The sequence below is a fragment of the Sorghum bicolor genome, chromosome 3, assembly GCF_000003195.3.
Source record: "Sorghum bicolor cultivar BTx623 chromosome 3, Sorghum_bicolor_NCBIv3, whole genome shotgun sequence".
NCBI lineage: Eukaryota > Viridiplantae > Streptophyta > Magnoliopsida > Poales > Poaceae > Sorghum > Sorghum bicolor.
Window position 1 is genome coordinate 9,995,662 of NC_012872.2, and position 15,711 is coordinate 10,011,372.

General features: G+C 43.6%; 2 protein-coding genes across 3 annotated transcripts; both read right to left on the reverse strand.

The window, feature by feature from the left end:
• LOC8072394 (sugar transporter ERD6-like 5) lies at positions 8,655-12,793 on the reverse strand. The gene is made up of 18 exons (XM_021456890.1): positions 12,236-12,793; positions 12,061-12,123; positions 11,880-11,969; positions 11,657-11,716; positions 11,498-11,563; positions 11,365-11,430; positions 11,185-11,260; positions 10,896-10,960; positions 10,391-10,483; positions 10,222-10,302; positions 10,062-10,146; positions 9,926-9,972; positions 9,787-9,849; positions 9,645-9,704; positions 9,475-9,525; positions 9,301-9,360; positions 9,051-9,165; positions 8,655-8,905 (listed from the first exon to the last, which is right to left on the reverse strand). The coding sequence occupies exons 1-18, from the start codon at positions 12,428-12,430 to the stop codon at positions 8,766-8,768; spliced, it is 1,476 nt and encodes a 491-aa protein (XP_021312565.1). The 5' UTR covers positions 12,431-12,793; the 3' UTR covers positions 8,655-8,765.
• Positions 14,068-15,370, reverse strand: LOC110433299 (pathogen-related protein-like). 2 transcript variants are annotated; one of them, XM_021455114.1, is made up of 2 exons: positions 14,655-15,370; positions 14,068-14,396 (listed from the first exon to the last, which is right to left on the reverse strand). In XM_021455114.1, the coding sequence occupies exons 1-2, from the start codon at positions 15,234-15,236 to the stop codon at positions 14,256-14,258; spliced, it is 723 nt and encodes a 240-aa protein (XP_021310789.1). In that variant the 5' UTR covers positions 15,237-15,370; the 3' UTR covers positions 14,068-14,255. The 2 variants fall into 2 exon arrangements, with proteins under 2 accessions (XP_021310789.1, XP_021310790.1); XM_021455115.1 differs by having other exon boundaries at positions 14,661-15,367.

Here is a 15,711-nt window from a genome sequence, read left to right on the forward strand (position 1 = left end):
CACCAGGTTGCCCGGTGGACGGAATAGTTTTAGATATTTTAGTTGCAGAGAAGTAACTCGTATTACGGTATATGTGCTCAAAGTGACGTGAAAATGATGTGTGTATGTGTCCAACATGCACAAAATTTTACGTGCCATCTTGCATGCTTAATATACGTGACATATTTTAGGTCACTACAAAGTTTACGTCGTCTCATTTAATGTGTTAATTAATGATATTTTTTATATATTAACGTAACTTTTAATAACTGAATAGTTGTTGTATACACATTGATGTTTTATTTATATATAACATACTAAAAGAAAAGACGTGCAAGGGCCATGCGGCCGGCCGCCGTCCCATGCATGAGGGGATTTGAAAATACATTCTTTTTCTTTTTTCTTTTCTTAGATCAATTAATTGATTTTAAAAATCTAAAATTTAACGGCTCAGATTTATTTGAAATATTACCACTTTAGACGTAAAGGTGTACCTTAGCATTGTCCTTTAATTTTAACAAACTTCGTCAAATCAAAGTGTTGGCATCACTCAGAATACATTATATTTTAGTACAAATTATATAAGTCACAACGTACTACTCCCTCCATCTCAAATTATAAGTCATTTCAAGAATCTCGTAGAGTTAAAATGTCTCAAGTTTGACTAAATTTATATGATAGGATAATAACATTTATGATATCAACTAAGTATCATTAGATTTTTTATTAATTATATTTTCATAGTATATCTATTTGATACCATAAAATTTTGCAGTTTTTTTCTATAATTTTGGTTAAACTTGAGATGCTTTGACTTTTCAAATTTCTTAAAATAACTTATAATTTAGGATGAAGGGAGTATATTCTAAAACAGAAGAAGTACACTATAGTCTATAAGTAAGTTATCAACCGACGTCGCATTAGTTTGCGTTAGATCAAGTGTTGTATTAAACCGTAGTCTTGGGCACGCGCAAAATTTACTCCTAGTATGGGCATGTTTGATCCACCCAACTAAAGTTTAGTTAGCTAAAATTTCAAAGCAAAGCTTTAACTAGTTACAAGTTGTCGCAACTAAATTTTAGCTAGGGTATTTGGATCCTCCAGCTAATAGTAGACTCAGGTAAATTTTAGCTAGCTTTTGTTGGATCGAAACAACTAAATTCAGCTAAACTTTAGCGGATCTTTTAGTTGAGTTGTTTGGATTCTTAGCGGCTAAATTTAGCCCGCTAAAATTTAGCTAGTGGATCTAAATTATAAGATCTCTTTCATCTACGGGGAACGGGATGAAAACAGAAATAAGACCTCATTCTTTTCAGGGGCCAAAAACAGAAGTTAATGGTACCAATCATTACAAGATCCCTTTCTGTTCAGAAGGTAAGAAGTCACAAACAGAGCACTGTGCTACAAAGAAACAGAGTAGGCTAAGGTTGCTCACTTATACAACAATAATGATGGAAAGAATCAAAATCCCTAGGGAACATGTATGACAGTACAAAAGAAGGTTGCTCACTACAACAAGAACGATGGAAAGAATCAAAATTCTCAGAAAGCTGGTTGCTGATAGAAGAAACGCCGGTCGAAGGACGATCCTCCTCCACAACCATCGGCGGCAAGCGTTTTGGCAGCCATGTCGTCGTCGTCTTGGATGTCTGACGTGTCGCAGAAACTGTTGAGATCGCCCCACCCCCTGAAGAAATCATCATATTGGTTCATGTTTCCATGCGATTGCTCCGTCGCGTAGGATTCTTCATCCTTTGACAGCGGGAGATCAGCCGGTGCGAAGCTCTGGATGTTCTGCTGCTCTTGGTAGGCGGCCGGCATCGTGGGAGGGCAGAGTGGCGAGCTGATGCCGCCAAGAAGCTGAGCCACACTGAATTGGTGTTCTTCATTCAGAGGATGCGACGTCTGAGTTTCTTGGCTTGATCCGAGGTCTGATGCCGATTCTATCGCACAATGGGCTTCAGCGGGGTTCACGAACATGAACTGCTCTTGATGATAAGCTTGCGACTGGCTCGCGGAACAATGTTGAATCTGAGTGAGCTGTTGATCCAGCGCAAAGGATTCTTGGTGGTTTGATCGGGCATCATCAGGGTACGGAGGATCCAAGATGATGGATGATTCTTGGCTGAATCCGGCGTCTGAGCTCCAGAAATGCCCAATGGATGATGTACTGTAGTTGTAGTCGTAGTTCGGGAACTGCTCTTCTTGATTCTGGGTGCGAGCCTCGCTGAGTTTTTGATTTGGCATCGCCGTCGCCATTGTTACCATGGAAGACCCGGTGGCGGCGCGCTTGTGCTGAGGCTGCGGCGTGACTTGAGGTTCCAGCTCTTGGCCCTCGCCCTCGCCCTCGCCGCCGTCGTCGTCGGGCACGCGCTGGCGCTTCTGGCCGTGGCCGGTGAAGGAGACATGACAGAGTTTGACGGGGAGCAACGGGCACAGCGGCGAGGCGGCGACGGTGTACTCGTGCATGACCCACCCCGTGCTGCCGCCCTTGCGGCGGCGGCCCTCCTGCAGGTTGAGCGAGTACTTGCCCCACGAGACGTGGTCGCTGTCGCCGTCGCCGTCGCCGCGCGGGGGGAGCGGCTTGTCCGGCGCGCGCTTCTGCCCCACCCACGTCCAGCGGCCACCGCCGCAGCTCCGGTCCTGACGAGCGCCTGCGCCGCGGCCTTTGGTGGTGGCGTCGTCCGTGCTGCCGGCGACCCTCTCGAAGAAGTAGGCCTCGCTGTCGTCGGTGCGGCGATGGCGCTTGAGCAGCTTCCAGGGGTGCTCCGCGCTGGTGGTGGCGGTGTCGTCGTCGATGATGATCCCCGGGACCGCGGGCGGGCGGCCGAGGGCGCGCGGCAGGAGGTAGAACTCGACGAGCTCGTCGCCCGTGGGGTCGAAGCGAACCCCCGGCGGGAGCCCTTGAGCCTCCGCCGCCGACATGGTTGGAGGTAGCCTGGAGGGAGAGCTCGCGCTCGTGCTCGTGCGCGTGCCGCGGGACTTGAGAAGGACACGGATGTGGACGTCGGGACCCCGGCTTGATTTATACTAGAAGGGAAGGCGGCTGGAGTCTCTGATCTCGGGATTCCTGAAATGCGAAATCCAGCATTTTTGATGAATCCGACTTCGAATTTTCGAAACCGTGTCGGGAACGTTTCCAAAGAATCGTAATTTGGAGGCTAATATGAAAAAAAAACAGCCCACTATATCTTTTTATTTTTTAAAAAACTTTTCTTCATCGTGTTCTAGAGAGCTAATTTTTTTCTTTATCTTTGCCAGTGAAGAGAGATTAATATTTGACGACCTAAATAAAGAGGTTGTTGGAGGTCTTTTTTTTAACCAAAATCTCCTTTTCTGTCTATTAGAAAGGATATAGAGGGACTTAAAATTGCTCTCGATAAAAAAACACAAATGTTTTCATCCTTGCTGGATGGAAGAAACCTAGCGAAGAGAGAGTCATGGTTAATGTCGACACAGCTTTTGATGAAGGAGGAAGGGGCAGTGTGGGATCGATCATCAGAGATAGTAATGGGAGTTTCGTAGCTGCTGCCCATAGCTACGTGCCACACCTAATTGATGCACCGATGGCGGCGCGCTTGCACAACAAATTGGGTGCAACAGGTTAATAGTCCAATCGGATTGCATGGAAGTGGTTCAAATTATGAGTGATAGTGGATTTACGGCAAATTCTGCTGCTCCCATTTATGATGAATGCAATTTGGTGTGGTCCGGTTTTCAGGAAATTAGTATTGAGCATTGCCACCGGGAGGCGAATCAAGCTGCTCATCTGCTTGCTAGTTGAGCTATGCAGACAAAGCAAAACTATATTTGGGATGATAATCCCCTAGTTTCATTTTTTATTGCATTGTAAACGATATTTCTATCTTGAGTGAATAAAGTTTTGCCGTATTCTCAAAAAAAGAATATTTTCATCCTTGCTAGCGAATGCCACCACAGATTCCCATCATAGCACTGTTGTAATGAGCAGTATCACTACTTTTGATGTTATCATGGCATATGAGCGATATCATATGGAGGTAAATTTCATGAAAAAGAAGAAGTTAACAATCATTTTTTTATTTTGTGGAATTGTTAAAATGTTAAATAGACCTAACCATTGCATTCCTCTCATAGATATGGTTAACAAAACATATATAGAATGTCCAATTTAGAATCTGGATGAATACGCCGTGGGAAAGATGCTCTGACGTCGGAAGTTCTAACCCATCTCGAAACTTCAACGCTGGAAAGTTCCAACAGATGTCGAAAATCCGATAAACCTAAAAACCTACTGAGTTCCCCAGTTCATCCTAAAATGTTAAGTTTGGACATATCTTGAAAGTTCTGACAATCTAAACTTCCGACAGACATCAAAACTCCTGACAAACCTAAAAAAGAGCATGTTCCAATCTAACCTTTTGAATTCTAATCCAAACTATTTTAGACTCATAGAAAATTTGAAATTTACATCTTGGAAAGATTTTCTACTTGGATAAGATCATCATCCTTGCTAGACGACCTAGGGCAACCTGACGATATCCTTGCCCCTCCTGGGCAAGAGTTCGATGGTTCCTTTGCTAGTTTATCTAGAAACTAGTCGTTCTTCATCACATAAGCACGATTGATTATTCTTTAGTGGTTTGCTCATAAACCTCGTTGTTCTTCATCATGAAAGAGTGTTGGTTATCCGTTGCGTTCTTCGGTCCATGATGACCTAGACGATCTAACCTTATTTGGTGTATGACCAACCTTTATATCAACAGAAGTCAACAAAACTGTAAGAGTGGGAGGAGAAAGCTAGAGGGGCCAAAGACGTTGGAGAGGTTGAAGGATGAGGTGGGCGTAGACGTCATGCATAAGCTCAATGCCGCTAAGAAGTACTTAAAGTGGGGTAAGAGAGTGGTATATGAGGTTTATGCCGCTAGGTTGTGAGGTAAAGTAGGAGATAGGAGATTAGTTGCGATGGGGCAAGTCTGGAAGGAGTATGGAGAGGGAGGGGGTAGACAGTTAGATAAGCTTGCATACAAGCATGTGTACTCAAACCGATGTAGTATGCCAGTATCAAAATAACGCTACAAAACAATTTAGTAGGCCATTTGAATATTATTAGATTCTTTAACGGCTATAATATTGGATTTTACAATTGAAGGTTATGTAGTCAACTATTTGTATGTTAGCTAACCACTAAAATACAAATCTCGACAAAATAACTGAAAACTCCAATAGCCTTTCCAGTACGGCGAGATGGATGGCTAGCGACATATGCTAGCTATATTTAGCATGCAATAACTTTGGGATAGGTGGCTTTCTATTTTGTTAAGCAAGATACAATAACTGTTTGACCCTCTTTTCTTTCGAAAATATTCAAATATAGATTATGATAGCTCTTCTATTAGAGTTGCTCTAATGTGCCACGCCAATGAAACCGCCTCAAGAAATTAGATGATTGTCGATATTTTTAAAAAGTAGTATAACTGGTTTTATAGCTGAGGGAAGAAGTAGACAACCATCAAGAGCTAGAGGGGTTAAGTAGATCTTTTTCAAAAAAAAGGAGAAAATTGGCCTTTGCAACACACAACAAAGTCTTAGAAAGTTGTTAGTTTATTCGTTTAAAAAATAAAGGGGAAAGACCGAACGCAAAAAAAGGAAATACTAATTATAGTTTTTTAACAAATTTTGTTAAAACTTAGTATTGGCACCATATAAAATGCCTTATTTATATTTCAGTCTGAAATTTATCGATCCACGATGCACTACATTCCAATTTCCAAGATAGGAGGACTACTCCGTTCATTCCACTGAAAGTATCGTTTTTGACTTTTAAACTTTTTTATTCAATCGTTCATCTTATTTAAAATTTTTGTATAAGTATTTGTCAATAAAAATACTTTAACAATGATTTATTTATTTTACTATTTGCATACATTGAATAAGACAAATGGTCAAATAAGAAATCTAAAAATAAAAAATGACATTTTTAATGGAACCGAGGGAGTACACTATAAATAAGTTATCCATTGGCATCACATTAATTTGCATCAAATCAAATGTTACATTGAACAGCAGTCTTTGGGCACACGCAAAATTTACTCCATTGTGTCATAAGATCTCTTTCATTTCCGGGGATGAAACAGAAATAAGACCTCTTTCCTTTCAAGGGACAAAAGCTGAAGTTAATGGTACTACCGATGCATTACTAGATCCCTTTCTGTTGAGAGTACAAGAAGTAAAAACAGAGCACTGTGCTACAGAAACAGAGTAGGCTAAGGTTGCTCACTTACAACAATAACCATGGAAGATCAAAATCCCTAGGGAACCCGTATGCGTACAACTTCGTCAAAAAAAACCCGTATGTGTACAGTGTACAAATAAGGTTGCTTGCTAAAACAAAGAGCAATGGGAAAGAATTTCACAATTTCTAGGGAACTTATGACAGTACAAATTAAGGTTGCTCACTACAACAAGAACAATGCAAAGAATCAAAATTCCTAGAGAGCTGGTTGCTCATAGAAGAAATGCGGGTCCCAAGACGATCCTCCTCCACAACCAACGGCGGCAAGCGTTTGGGCAGCCATGTCGTCGTCGTCTTGGATGCCTGACGTGTCGCAGAAGCTGTTGAAATCGCCCCAACCCCTGAAGAAATCGTCGTATTGATTCATGTTTCCATGCGATTGCTCCGTCGTGCAGGATTCTTGATCCGTCGACAGCGGGAGATCAGCCAGTGGGAAGCTCTGGATGTTCTGCTGCTCATGGTAGGCGGCCGGCGTTGTCGGAGGGCAGAGTGGCGAGCTGATGCCGCCAAGAAGCTGAGCCACGCTGAATTGATGTTCTTCATTCAGAGGATGCGACGCCTGAGGTTGTTGGCTTGATCCAAGGTCTGATGCCGGTTGCATCGCACAATGGGTTTCAGTGGATGATCCCGCGGGGTTCATGAATCCCATGAACTGCTCTTGATGATAAGCTTGCGACTGGCTCGCAGAACATTGTTGAATCTGAGTGAGTTGTTCATCCAGCGCAAAGGGTTCTTGGTGGTTTGATCGGTCATCAGGGTACGAAGGATCCAGCAGGATGATGGATGATTCTTGGCTAAATCCGGCGTCTGAGCTCCAGAAATGCCCAATGGATGATGCAGTGTAGTCATAGTCCGGGAACTGCTGTTCTTGATTCTGCGCTCGAGCATCGCTGAGATCTTGATTCTGCGCGGGAGCCTCGCTGAGTTCTTGATTTGGCATCGCCGTCGCCGTTGTTACCATGCAAGATCCGGAGGCGGCGCGCTTGTGCGGAGGCTGCGTGGCTTGAGGTTCGAACTCTTGGCCCTCGCCGTCATCGTCGGGCACGCGCTGGCGCTTCTGGCCGTGGCCGGTGAAGGAGACATGGCAGAGCTTGACGGGGAGCAACGGGCACTGCGGCGAGGCGGCGACGGTGTACTCGTGCATGACCCACCCCGTGCTGCCGCCCTTGCGGCGGCGGCCCTCCTGCAGGTTGAGCGAGTACTTGCCCCACGAGACGCGCTCGCCGTCGCTGTCGCCTCGCAGGGGGAGCGCCTCGTCCGGCGCGCGCTTCTGCCCCACCCACGTCCAGCGCCCGCCGCCGCAGCTCCGGTCCTGACGAGCGCCTGCGCCGCCGCCTTTGGCCTTGGCGCCGTCGGTGCTGCCGGCGACCCTCTCGAAGAAGTAGGCCTCGCTGTCGTCGGTGCGGCGGTGGCGCGTGAGCAGCTTCCAGGGGTGCTGCGCGCTGGTGGTGGCGGTGGCGGTGTCGTCGTCGATGATGATCCCCGGGACCGCGGGCGGCCGGCCCAGGGCGCGCGGCAGGAGGTAGTACTCGACGAGCTCGTCGCCCGTGGGGTCGAAGCGAACCCCCGGCGGGAGCCCTAGTGCCTCCGCCGCCGACATGGTGCAGCAGGGAGAGCTCGCGCTCGTGCTCGTGCGCCGTGCGCGTGCCGCAGGACTTGAGATTTGAGAAGGACACGGGTGTGGACGTGGGGACCGGTTTGATTTATACGCGGCGGCTCGAGTACGATTCTCGGGATGCCTGAAATGCCAAATCCAGCATTTTTAATGAATCCGACTTCGAATTTTCGAATCCGTGTCGGCAACGTTTTTCCAAAGAAACCTGAATCCAAATCGATGTCGGTGACTTGACTTCCCGTTTTGCATACGGTATATTCCTGCCTGTTACGCTGAGTGTAAGGACTATAATGCCCTTCGCTCTTTGTTCAATTGGCAAAAATTTTTGGTTTTGGGTACAGTAGCATTTTTGTTTGTATTTAATAAATATTGTTTAATAATAATTTAATTAGACTTAAAAGATTCGTTTCGCAAATTACAGACAAATTATATAATTAGTTTTTATTTTCATCTATATTTAGTGTTTAATGCATGTGCCGTAAGATTCATTATGATGGGAAATCTTGAAAAGTTTTGGGTAGTTTTCAAAAAGTACCAAAAACTTTTCAAGATTTCCCTTCATATCGAATTTTACAGCACATGCGTGAAGCATTAAATATAGACAAAAACAAAAACTAATTGCACAATTTATCTATAAATCGGGAGATGAATCTTTTGAGTCTAGTTAGTACATGATTATTCAATAATTACCAAATAAAAATAAAATTGCTACGGTACCGAAAACTAAAGAAATGGGAACTAAACAAGGCCTAACTTTGCTAAAACAAGTCCAGTATGCATGTCTCATATTATAATATAGTATTATGGTGAAAATGCCATGTTTTTTTTCCCTTTGTGTACAATGAACCGTATGCGTGAGACTAATCACTGGAACTTGAGATACACTATGCAAGCAAACTAGTATTTGTGGAAGGGCGTCAAGGACGAGTTCATGGAGGCTTGGATCTCCTCCAAGGTTCTTCCTTTCGTTTCTGGCACTAACCGATGCACAAATACGACTGTGAATCCGCAAATGGTTGCGAAGATGAAAAATGTGCCTGCATCATCCAAGGTACATACAGACATACATACATCAGCAAAGTCATGGAGTAGAACAAATTTGCTGATATGTCATGGTTCTGTTTGTTGATACTAAAACTTGACTAAAAACTGAAATTTTGTTCTTATCCCCGCCTTAATTACCGTAAGAGCTCCATATCAGGAGAAAGTTGAAGGCGTACGAGACCACCCACGATCCAAGCCAGCTTACTAAGGTCACAAGGCTTCCTGCTGATCCTTTCATGTTTATAGGAAATATCTGCATGTCCACAGATGAGTGTAGTCAGACTCATCATTACTACAGCAAGCATTATTCTGTCTGGTCTGTCGGTTCTGAATGTTTTGTTTTGGTTTGGTCACAAACTAATCTTAAGTGTTAGGGTAGAAAGTTTACCTCTGACATTATAACCCATGGTATTCCCCCCATACCCAGTGAAAAAGATCCGATGAAAACCTGGTTTGCAGACGACAAAAGGCTTCAGAACAACGGCTCTGAGTGTGTGTATATGTGCGTCAGAGAAACCTCTCTTGACGGTTATGGTGAATAGCAGCAGTCACCAGTACGTACCACAAGTCCGGCCAAAGCCAACACGTTCAGGTCCCTTTCCCAGTGCTGTTCCTATTTTCCAAGAAGAGATGACACTGGGTGAGCCGTGACCGTGAGCGAGCCCAAGAATGGCGACTTTCAGTCGACCTTCTTACGATGAGCAATCAATTCAATATCATACAAATTCAAACCTTAGACAAGAATGATAAACCAACTAGTAGGCAACCAAGGCATGTCCCAGCTGCAGAGATCTTGAATGTTGCAACATAAATATTCCTGATCATAATTCATTGCTGACTGTCAAGTTTCAAGTATATATAACTTTGTTGTTACCATCAAAAGTGGCCTCCTTCCAGCCTTGTCCATCAGAAGCACCCCTAGTCCGACCATTGGAACCTGAAAATTCAAAACTCTAACAAGACGCCTGAATTCAGTAAGGAGCACAGAACGGATAGGGGCTTGATGAAGAAACCTGTACTACTGCCATGGCGACTGTTCCTGTGTTTCCTGACGGGAAACCTGATTGATCATACCAAATGTTAGTGTAGTGCCCTTGTATGACCCATGTCAGGCATTTCTTTTCTGATAACAGAACAAGTGTTCATTACCGGCCGAAACGAATACTTCACTGGCGTAGAAGAGAATGCCATTTACACCCCCAAGCTGCTGAAGGGCCATAAGCCCAACTCCAGCCTGATCATGGAGCCCAACTTTAGAAAAAAAAAACAACAGAATCTATGTAGAACAGCAGGTTTTTAAGATGCTCACCGTGACAGCACGGATGTAATCCTTCTGAAACAGGTCTAACATCTTCGACTTCGGAAGGCGCTGAAGCTTTTCTGTGAAAACCTGGATAAATAGACTATAGAATCAACAAGAGGGGACATGGTCAAAGAATTAATTGAAGGATTGTTTTTAACTCTTGAGCTGTTCATACTTTTATTTCTGAGGCCTCTTCAGAGATATCAGTTCCATGTCCCCTTAACGTCTGCAGTGCTACTACAAATGCACCTGGGTGTCCAAACCTAGCCTGAAATACTTCATTTTTCTATCAAAGTTCATCTCAAAGCAAGAACTTATACTTTTGTGCTAATGAAAACAGAGCTTAGAGAAAACAACCTTGATCGCTAGGAGCGAAATTTTACTTTCTATAGGTAGGTCTCTGCACAAATCTTATCATATCTGCTTCTGAATTAGGGCTGGCTAAAAAATTTTATGTAATAATTCCTTAAGTTCCAAAGTATGTTCCTTTGCATATGACCATTGTGTAATGTTCAAATGAGTGATCACCATGATCAAATGGCCGTCTTAATAACTCTTAAGTTTGTCAATGCCACCAAAAAATTGTCTCTTCTATTAAGAGTGATCTTTGAATTACAAATGGGAATCAAAGTGAAACTAAACTTTAAACAAGTAGTAAAAGTTCAAATGAGGCAACTTACCAGCCATCTGGGGGATTCAGGTATCAATAGAAGGCCAACCAGCTGCAATAAACATGGTGCCACTCCTACAAGAGAAAAGCTAGCATTTATGCATACAAAAGTATACATACAGGGTAGTTCCATGAGCATATTTTTAAGCAGATACTTTTAGAAGAATAAAGGTTAACTAAATTGGCCCCATATAGTTTCTCCATACAGTGGACTAGTATTCTCATTTTAATTAAAGGAATTTTGTAGACAGGTACACCCAAACAGACTATTTTACATACAGCCAAACAAAATAATTTACCAGCAATTGCCAAGGTACGCCAGGCGATAAAGGTCCCAAGAACAAATGCAAGCGACCCTCCACAGCATATCATAAACTGCATGAATGGATGAGTTTTGTTTCTCTTTTCTTTCTCTTGAGATAAACCATATGCTCTTAACAATCAGTATTACTTTCCCATATTGAATAAAGAAAAAAAACCTGGTTTACAGTTGCAAAGCCTCCTCTAAGGTTCTTTGGCGTTATCTCTGATATATAGACTGGAACCTGTTCAGACTTCAGACACAACAGTCGTTTAAGAAAAAAAGAAACAGGAGTTGCTTATTGGAATCACCACATATGACAGGATCCCAATTCCGCATCCGATAAGCACCCTTCCAATGTCAAGCCACCAATAATTCTACCGGTAAAAAAGAAAATTAAAAAAGAAAACATCAGATGAACTAAGGAGTACTAAAAGATACATCCGAGAAAAACTAGGGCTGAGCAGAACCTGTGAAAATCCTATCAAGAGATACCCAAGAGCGCAGAGAATATCTGATATCGCCATCGCCTGCGCACCGCGATGTTCAAGAAGTTATGGAAAAGAACATATATACAAATGAAACGATCACTCTGTCTCGCTGCTTGGCTTTGGCACAAGGTGAAGTTTGCTGGTGGCTGACTGGCTCAGTTCTATCAGGATTGGGGAGTGCCGGAATGGGATTAACACTTACACCTCTTCGACCTGCTCGATCTGCTATGGAGCCACTGACAACGGCACCCAGCATTGCTCCGATGGTCAGGATCGAGCCAAATACAGAGTACTGCATCAGGTGTGCCATGAGCAGATTAATTAGCATAGTTTATCACGAGATGCTCAAGAGTGAGCTCGATCGATCGGCTGCATGTGGGCACCTCAGCTAGTGAGAGGTGGAGATCACGCATGATGCCCAGCTGAGTCGGTGACGAGTAGCCGACCTGCAGCGCGCAGCAACAAGAAATTAACGAAACATCAAATGTCCCGAGAAAAACGTGAAAACGGTAATGAAATATATATAAAAGATAACAAAGAATTAAACGCAGGGCTAACAGATATTCCGAACTCAAAGGACCCGGCGACGGCGATGGCGGTGCAGCCGACCACCACGGCAACCGAAGAAGAAGAAGAAGAGGCGCTGCCGCCCTGGCCATCACCGCTGCCGCTGCCGACCACCCTCACCAAGAGAGGCTTCTTCTCGGCTGCTTCTTGTCCCTCTCGCTCCATCGGACCGGCCATGCATGCCATGCATCCAAGGTTTCTCCCTCTCAGTCCGTCCTCGCTTGGTTTTGTTTGGAGCTGCGGCTCTGAGCAGGACCAGTGGACGACCAATGGCTGCCCGGGCGGATCGGTCTAGTGAGTGACCAACCAGACATACTCTGAATGCTTCTTCCGGCATTTGTGCACTGAATAATAAAGTGTTTTATCTCCTCGTTCCTCTCTTGTCCTTTCTTTGTCACTTCGTACTGAATAATAAAGTGGTTGCACTCTGCTTTGCATCCGGAAAAAAAAGTCCATTTTATTACCGCAAACATTCCAGATTTCCACGTCTATAGAAAATCTACTCTTTCGCCTCCCACGCTATTCAGTAGGCACATGTTATTCCTGGCTGTTTTTTTTGGCGGTGCTGCGTGTTGAAACTCTTTTTTTTTTTTTTTTTTTTTTTTTGCTCACGGCGTGTATATTGCTCCGCATTTGCTTCTTCAACCTCCCAACATTATTGCACCAGGCATGCAAGACCTTGTGCCTATTTCAGCGATTTACACGTGACCAAAGTACCTTTTATGAGATTTTCACTATCTTTTTCGGGAATCTTAACAATACTTTGGTAAGAAGTCCGAATTGAAAGCATTTTAGTCATTAAGTTGTGTTCTGATAAGATTTTCTTTGAAATAGCTGGGTGTTATGCAAAAGTTTTATAAAAGATATAGTCCTGAGTTATTTTGAAAAAAAAATATTTCAAGTAATTAAGTTTCTGAAGATGTGCAAATCAGAAAACTTATGTGTACAAATTGTCCACAAAAGTTCCCAAAAATAAGAAATGTCTGGTAAAAGATGATCAGAGGACAAAGAAACTTATTTACATGTTGTCCATTAAAAGAATTCAAAAAAGAAGTTTTTTCTATTGAAATTCCCTTAACAACACTTCTCTGATTTTCTTATTGAATGCTAAGAACTTATCATGTCATATTTTTTTTAAAAAAGTATACATAACATCTACTCCCTCCGTCTCAAAATAGATGACGTTTTTTTTACTTTAGATATCATGTTTAGCCATTTGTCTTATTCAGTTTGTTTTACAAATAATAACATAAATAAGTCATTACTCAAGTATCTCTAATGATAAAATAAGTCATAAAAAATAAAGTATAGTTATCAAAAAAATTGAATAAGAAGAATAGTAAAATAGAATGTCTAAAAGTAAAAAATGTAGATAAAAAAAGTTAATCACATAGTTTGCTTAATTATAATTTGTGAGACGAATTTTTTGAGTCTAATTAGTCTATGGTTAGACAATAATTAACAAATACAAATGAAAATGTTATACTAGCCAAAACCAAAATTTTTTACGAACTATAAACAAGGCCTGAAGCCCACAAAACTGGGTGTCCTAGTTTAGAATTTACCGAGGCGAATGACGAATGCCTTCGCTACTTTGAGTTGTTAATAGGTAGAACGAGTGACGTCTATGTTTATGTATGAGACATATATAACTTGGTAGACCTTATCATGGGATGGGACACGTCATTAGACTATTTTTCCATATTCGGGAGCTCTCGTACTTTGGCTGAACTAAATCAACCATTTGTTTCACTATGAAGTTTTCAAGGCCAACTGAGAGTGAGTTTCACTTGGCCATATACAGATAATTTTCTCTTCCTCCGTTTCTACTAATGTGTCGAAGCAACGAACATGTCGACATGTTTATTATTCAAACACTTATGTTTAATGCCACATGGAATTACATCATTAACAACAGCGGATTCGGTACGTGTTCTGAAGTCGCTAATGCTAATCCCAATGTTCCAATAATTAATGCGTAGTTTTCCAATGTCATGTTGCAGACATATATTCAGTTCCCGTGCATCACGGGGCAGCCTGATGAGCCTGAGCCTGGCGCCGCATCAGCGGCAGGGGCGCTCAAGAAGCTGGCGAGGAAGTTGCCGCGCTCGTAAAAGTACTCTGACTTCTCCACCTTCATCTCCTCGTCAACCTACCATCGTCACAATGCATTATTATTATTATTATTATGCTTATCCATTCCATGGTAGTGACTAGTGAGAAAAATGCATCACCGAAATGTATGTTTCAGTAGCTAGCTACAAAATAAATTATTTTGTAACCACTTCTGTTTATAATAATTTACAATAATATGATATAGTTACTATAATCTCGTAAATTAACACTTATCGAGAGATGGACGAGAGATGAGGCAGAGAGATGCTGCATGTATATATATGTAAGAACTGACACTGACATGGAAGATGCAGACGCCGATGAACTCGACGCGGTGGCCGTGCGGCGGGTGTCCCTTGAAGGGCCCCTCCATGTACCCCCAGTGGCGGAACTTGAAGGCGATCTTGGGCGGGCCGCTGTAGACGTCGAGCACCTCGATGGCGAACCCCCTCGGGAAGGCCGTCTTGAAGGTGTCCATGGCGGACTCCGGGGACTCGCTGTCCGGGTCGTAGATGCGGTGCTCCGGCGGCAGCTTGGTGCGCAGGAAGTTGTTGTAGCCGCCGATGGCCATCACCTCCGCCCGGGTCAGGGCGCTCATCCCGTTGGTGCTGGTGGTGTATCGCTCCGAGCTGACGGTCTTCTGGTCCTCGGGCCGCGCCTTGTGCACCAGCTCCATCTCCCAGCTCTTGAGCAGCCGCTGCACCTTCTCCTCCAGCGAGCCCTCGGCCCACACGTGAGTCCTCTCCTCCTCGAAGAGCTTGTTCACCGTGTCGTAGTTGGGCGGGCCGCCGTACCTCCACACGGTGTTCCTCTCGCTCTCGCCGTGGATGAAGGACCGGTACTTGTCTTCTCCCACTTCGGCGCCGGCGGCCGCCATTGCTGCTGCTGATGGCAGGCTGCTTACCGCCTCTTGCGTTGCGTCTTAATTAGCCTCGGAGTAGGACGTACGGCTGCTGTCAAGTGTGTCTCCCACTCTCCCTTAATTATACCCTAGTTATACTGCGAGATGAGAACGAGAAATGTAATATTAATATTATCTCGCGGTGGACGGAGTCCATAGGAAGGAAAAATATACTATCCTCAATGGAAAATGAAAACCTTACGAAGCTCAGCTTGTCCCTGTCGCCAACTTGCAGCGAGCCACCTCACGTTCTCTGCTTGTTCGTAGTAGCTCTGGCCACTTGTTTACTTTCAAAAAAATTTTGCAAAATTTTTCAGATTCTTCGTCACATCAAATCTTTAGACGTATATATGAAGTATTAAATATAGACGAAAATAAAAACTAATTGCACGGTTTGGTCGGAATTGACGAGAGACGAATCTTTTGAGTCTAGTTAATACATGATTGGATA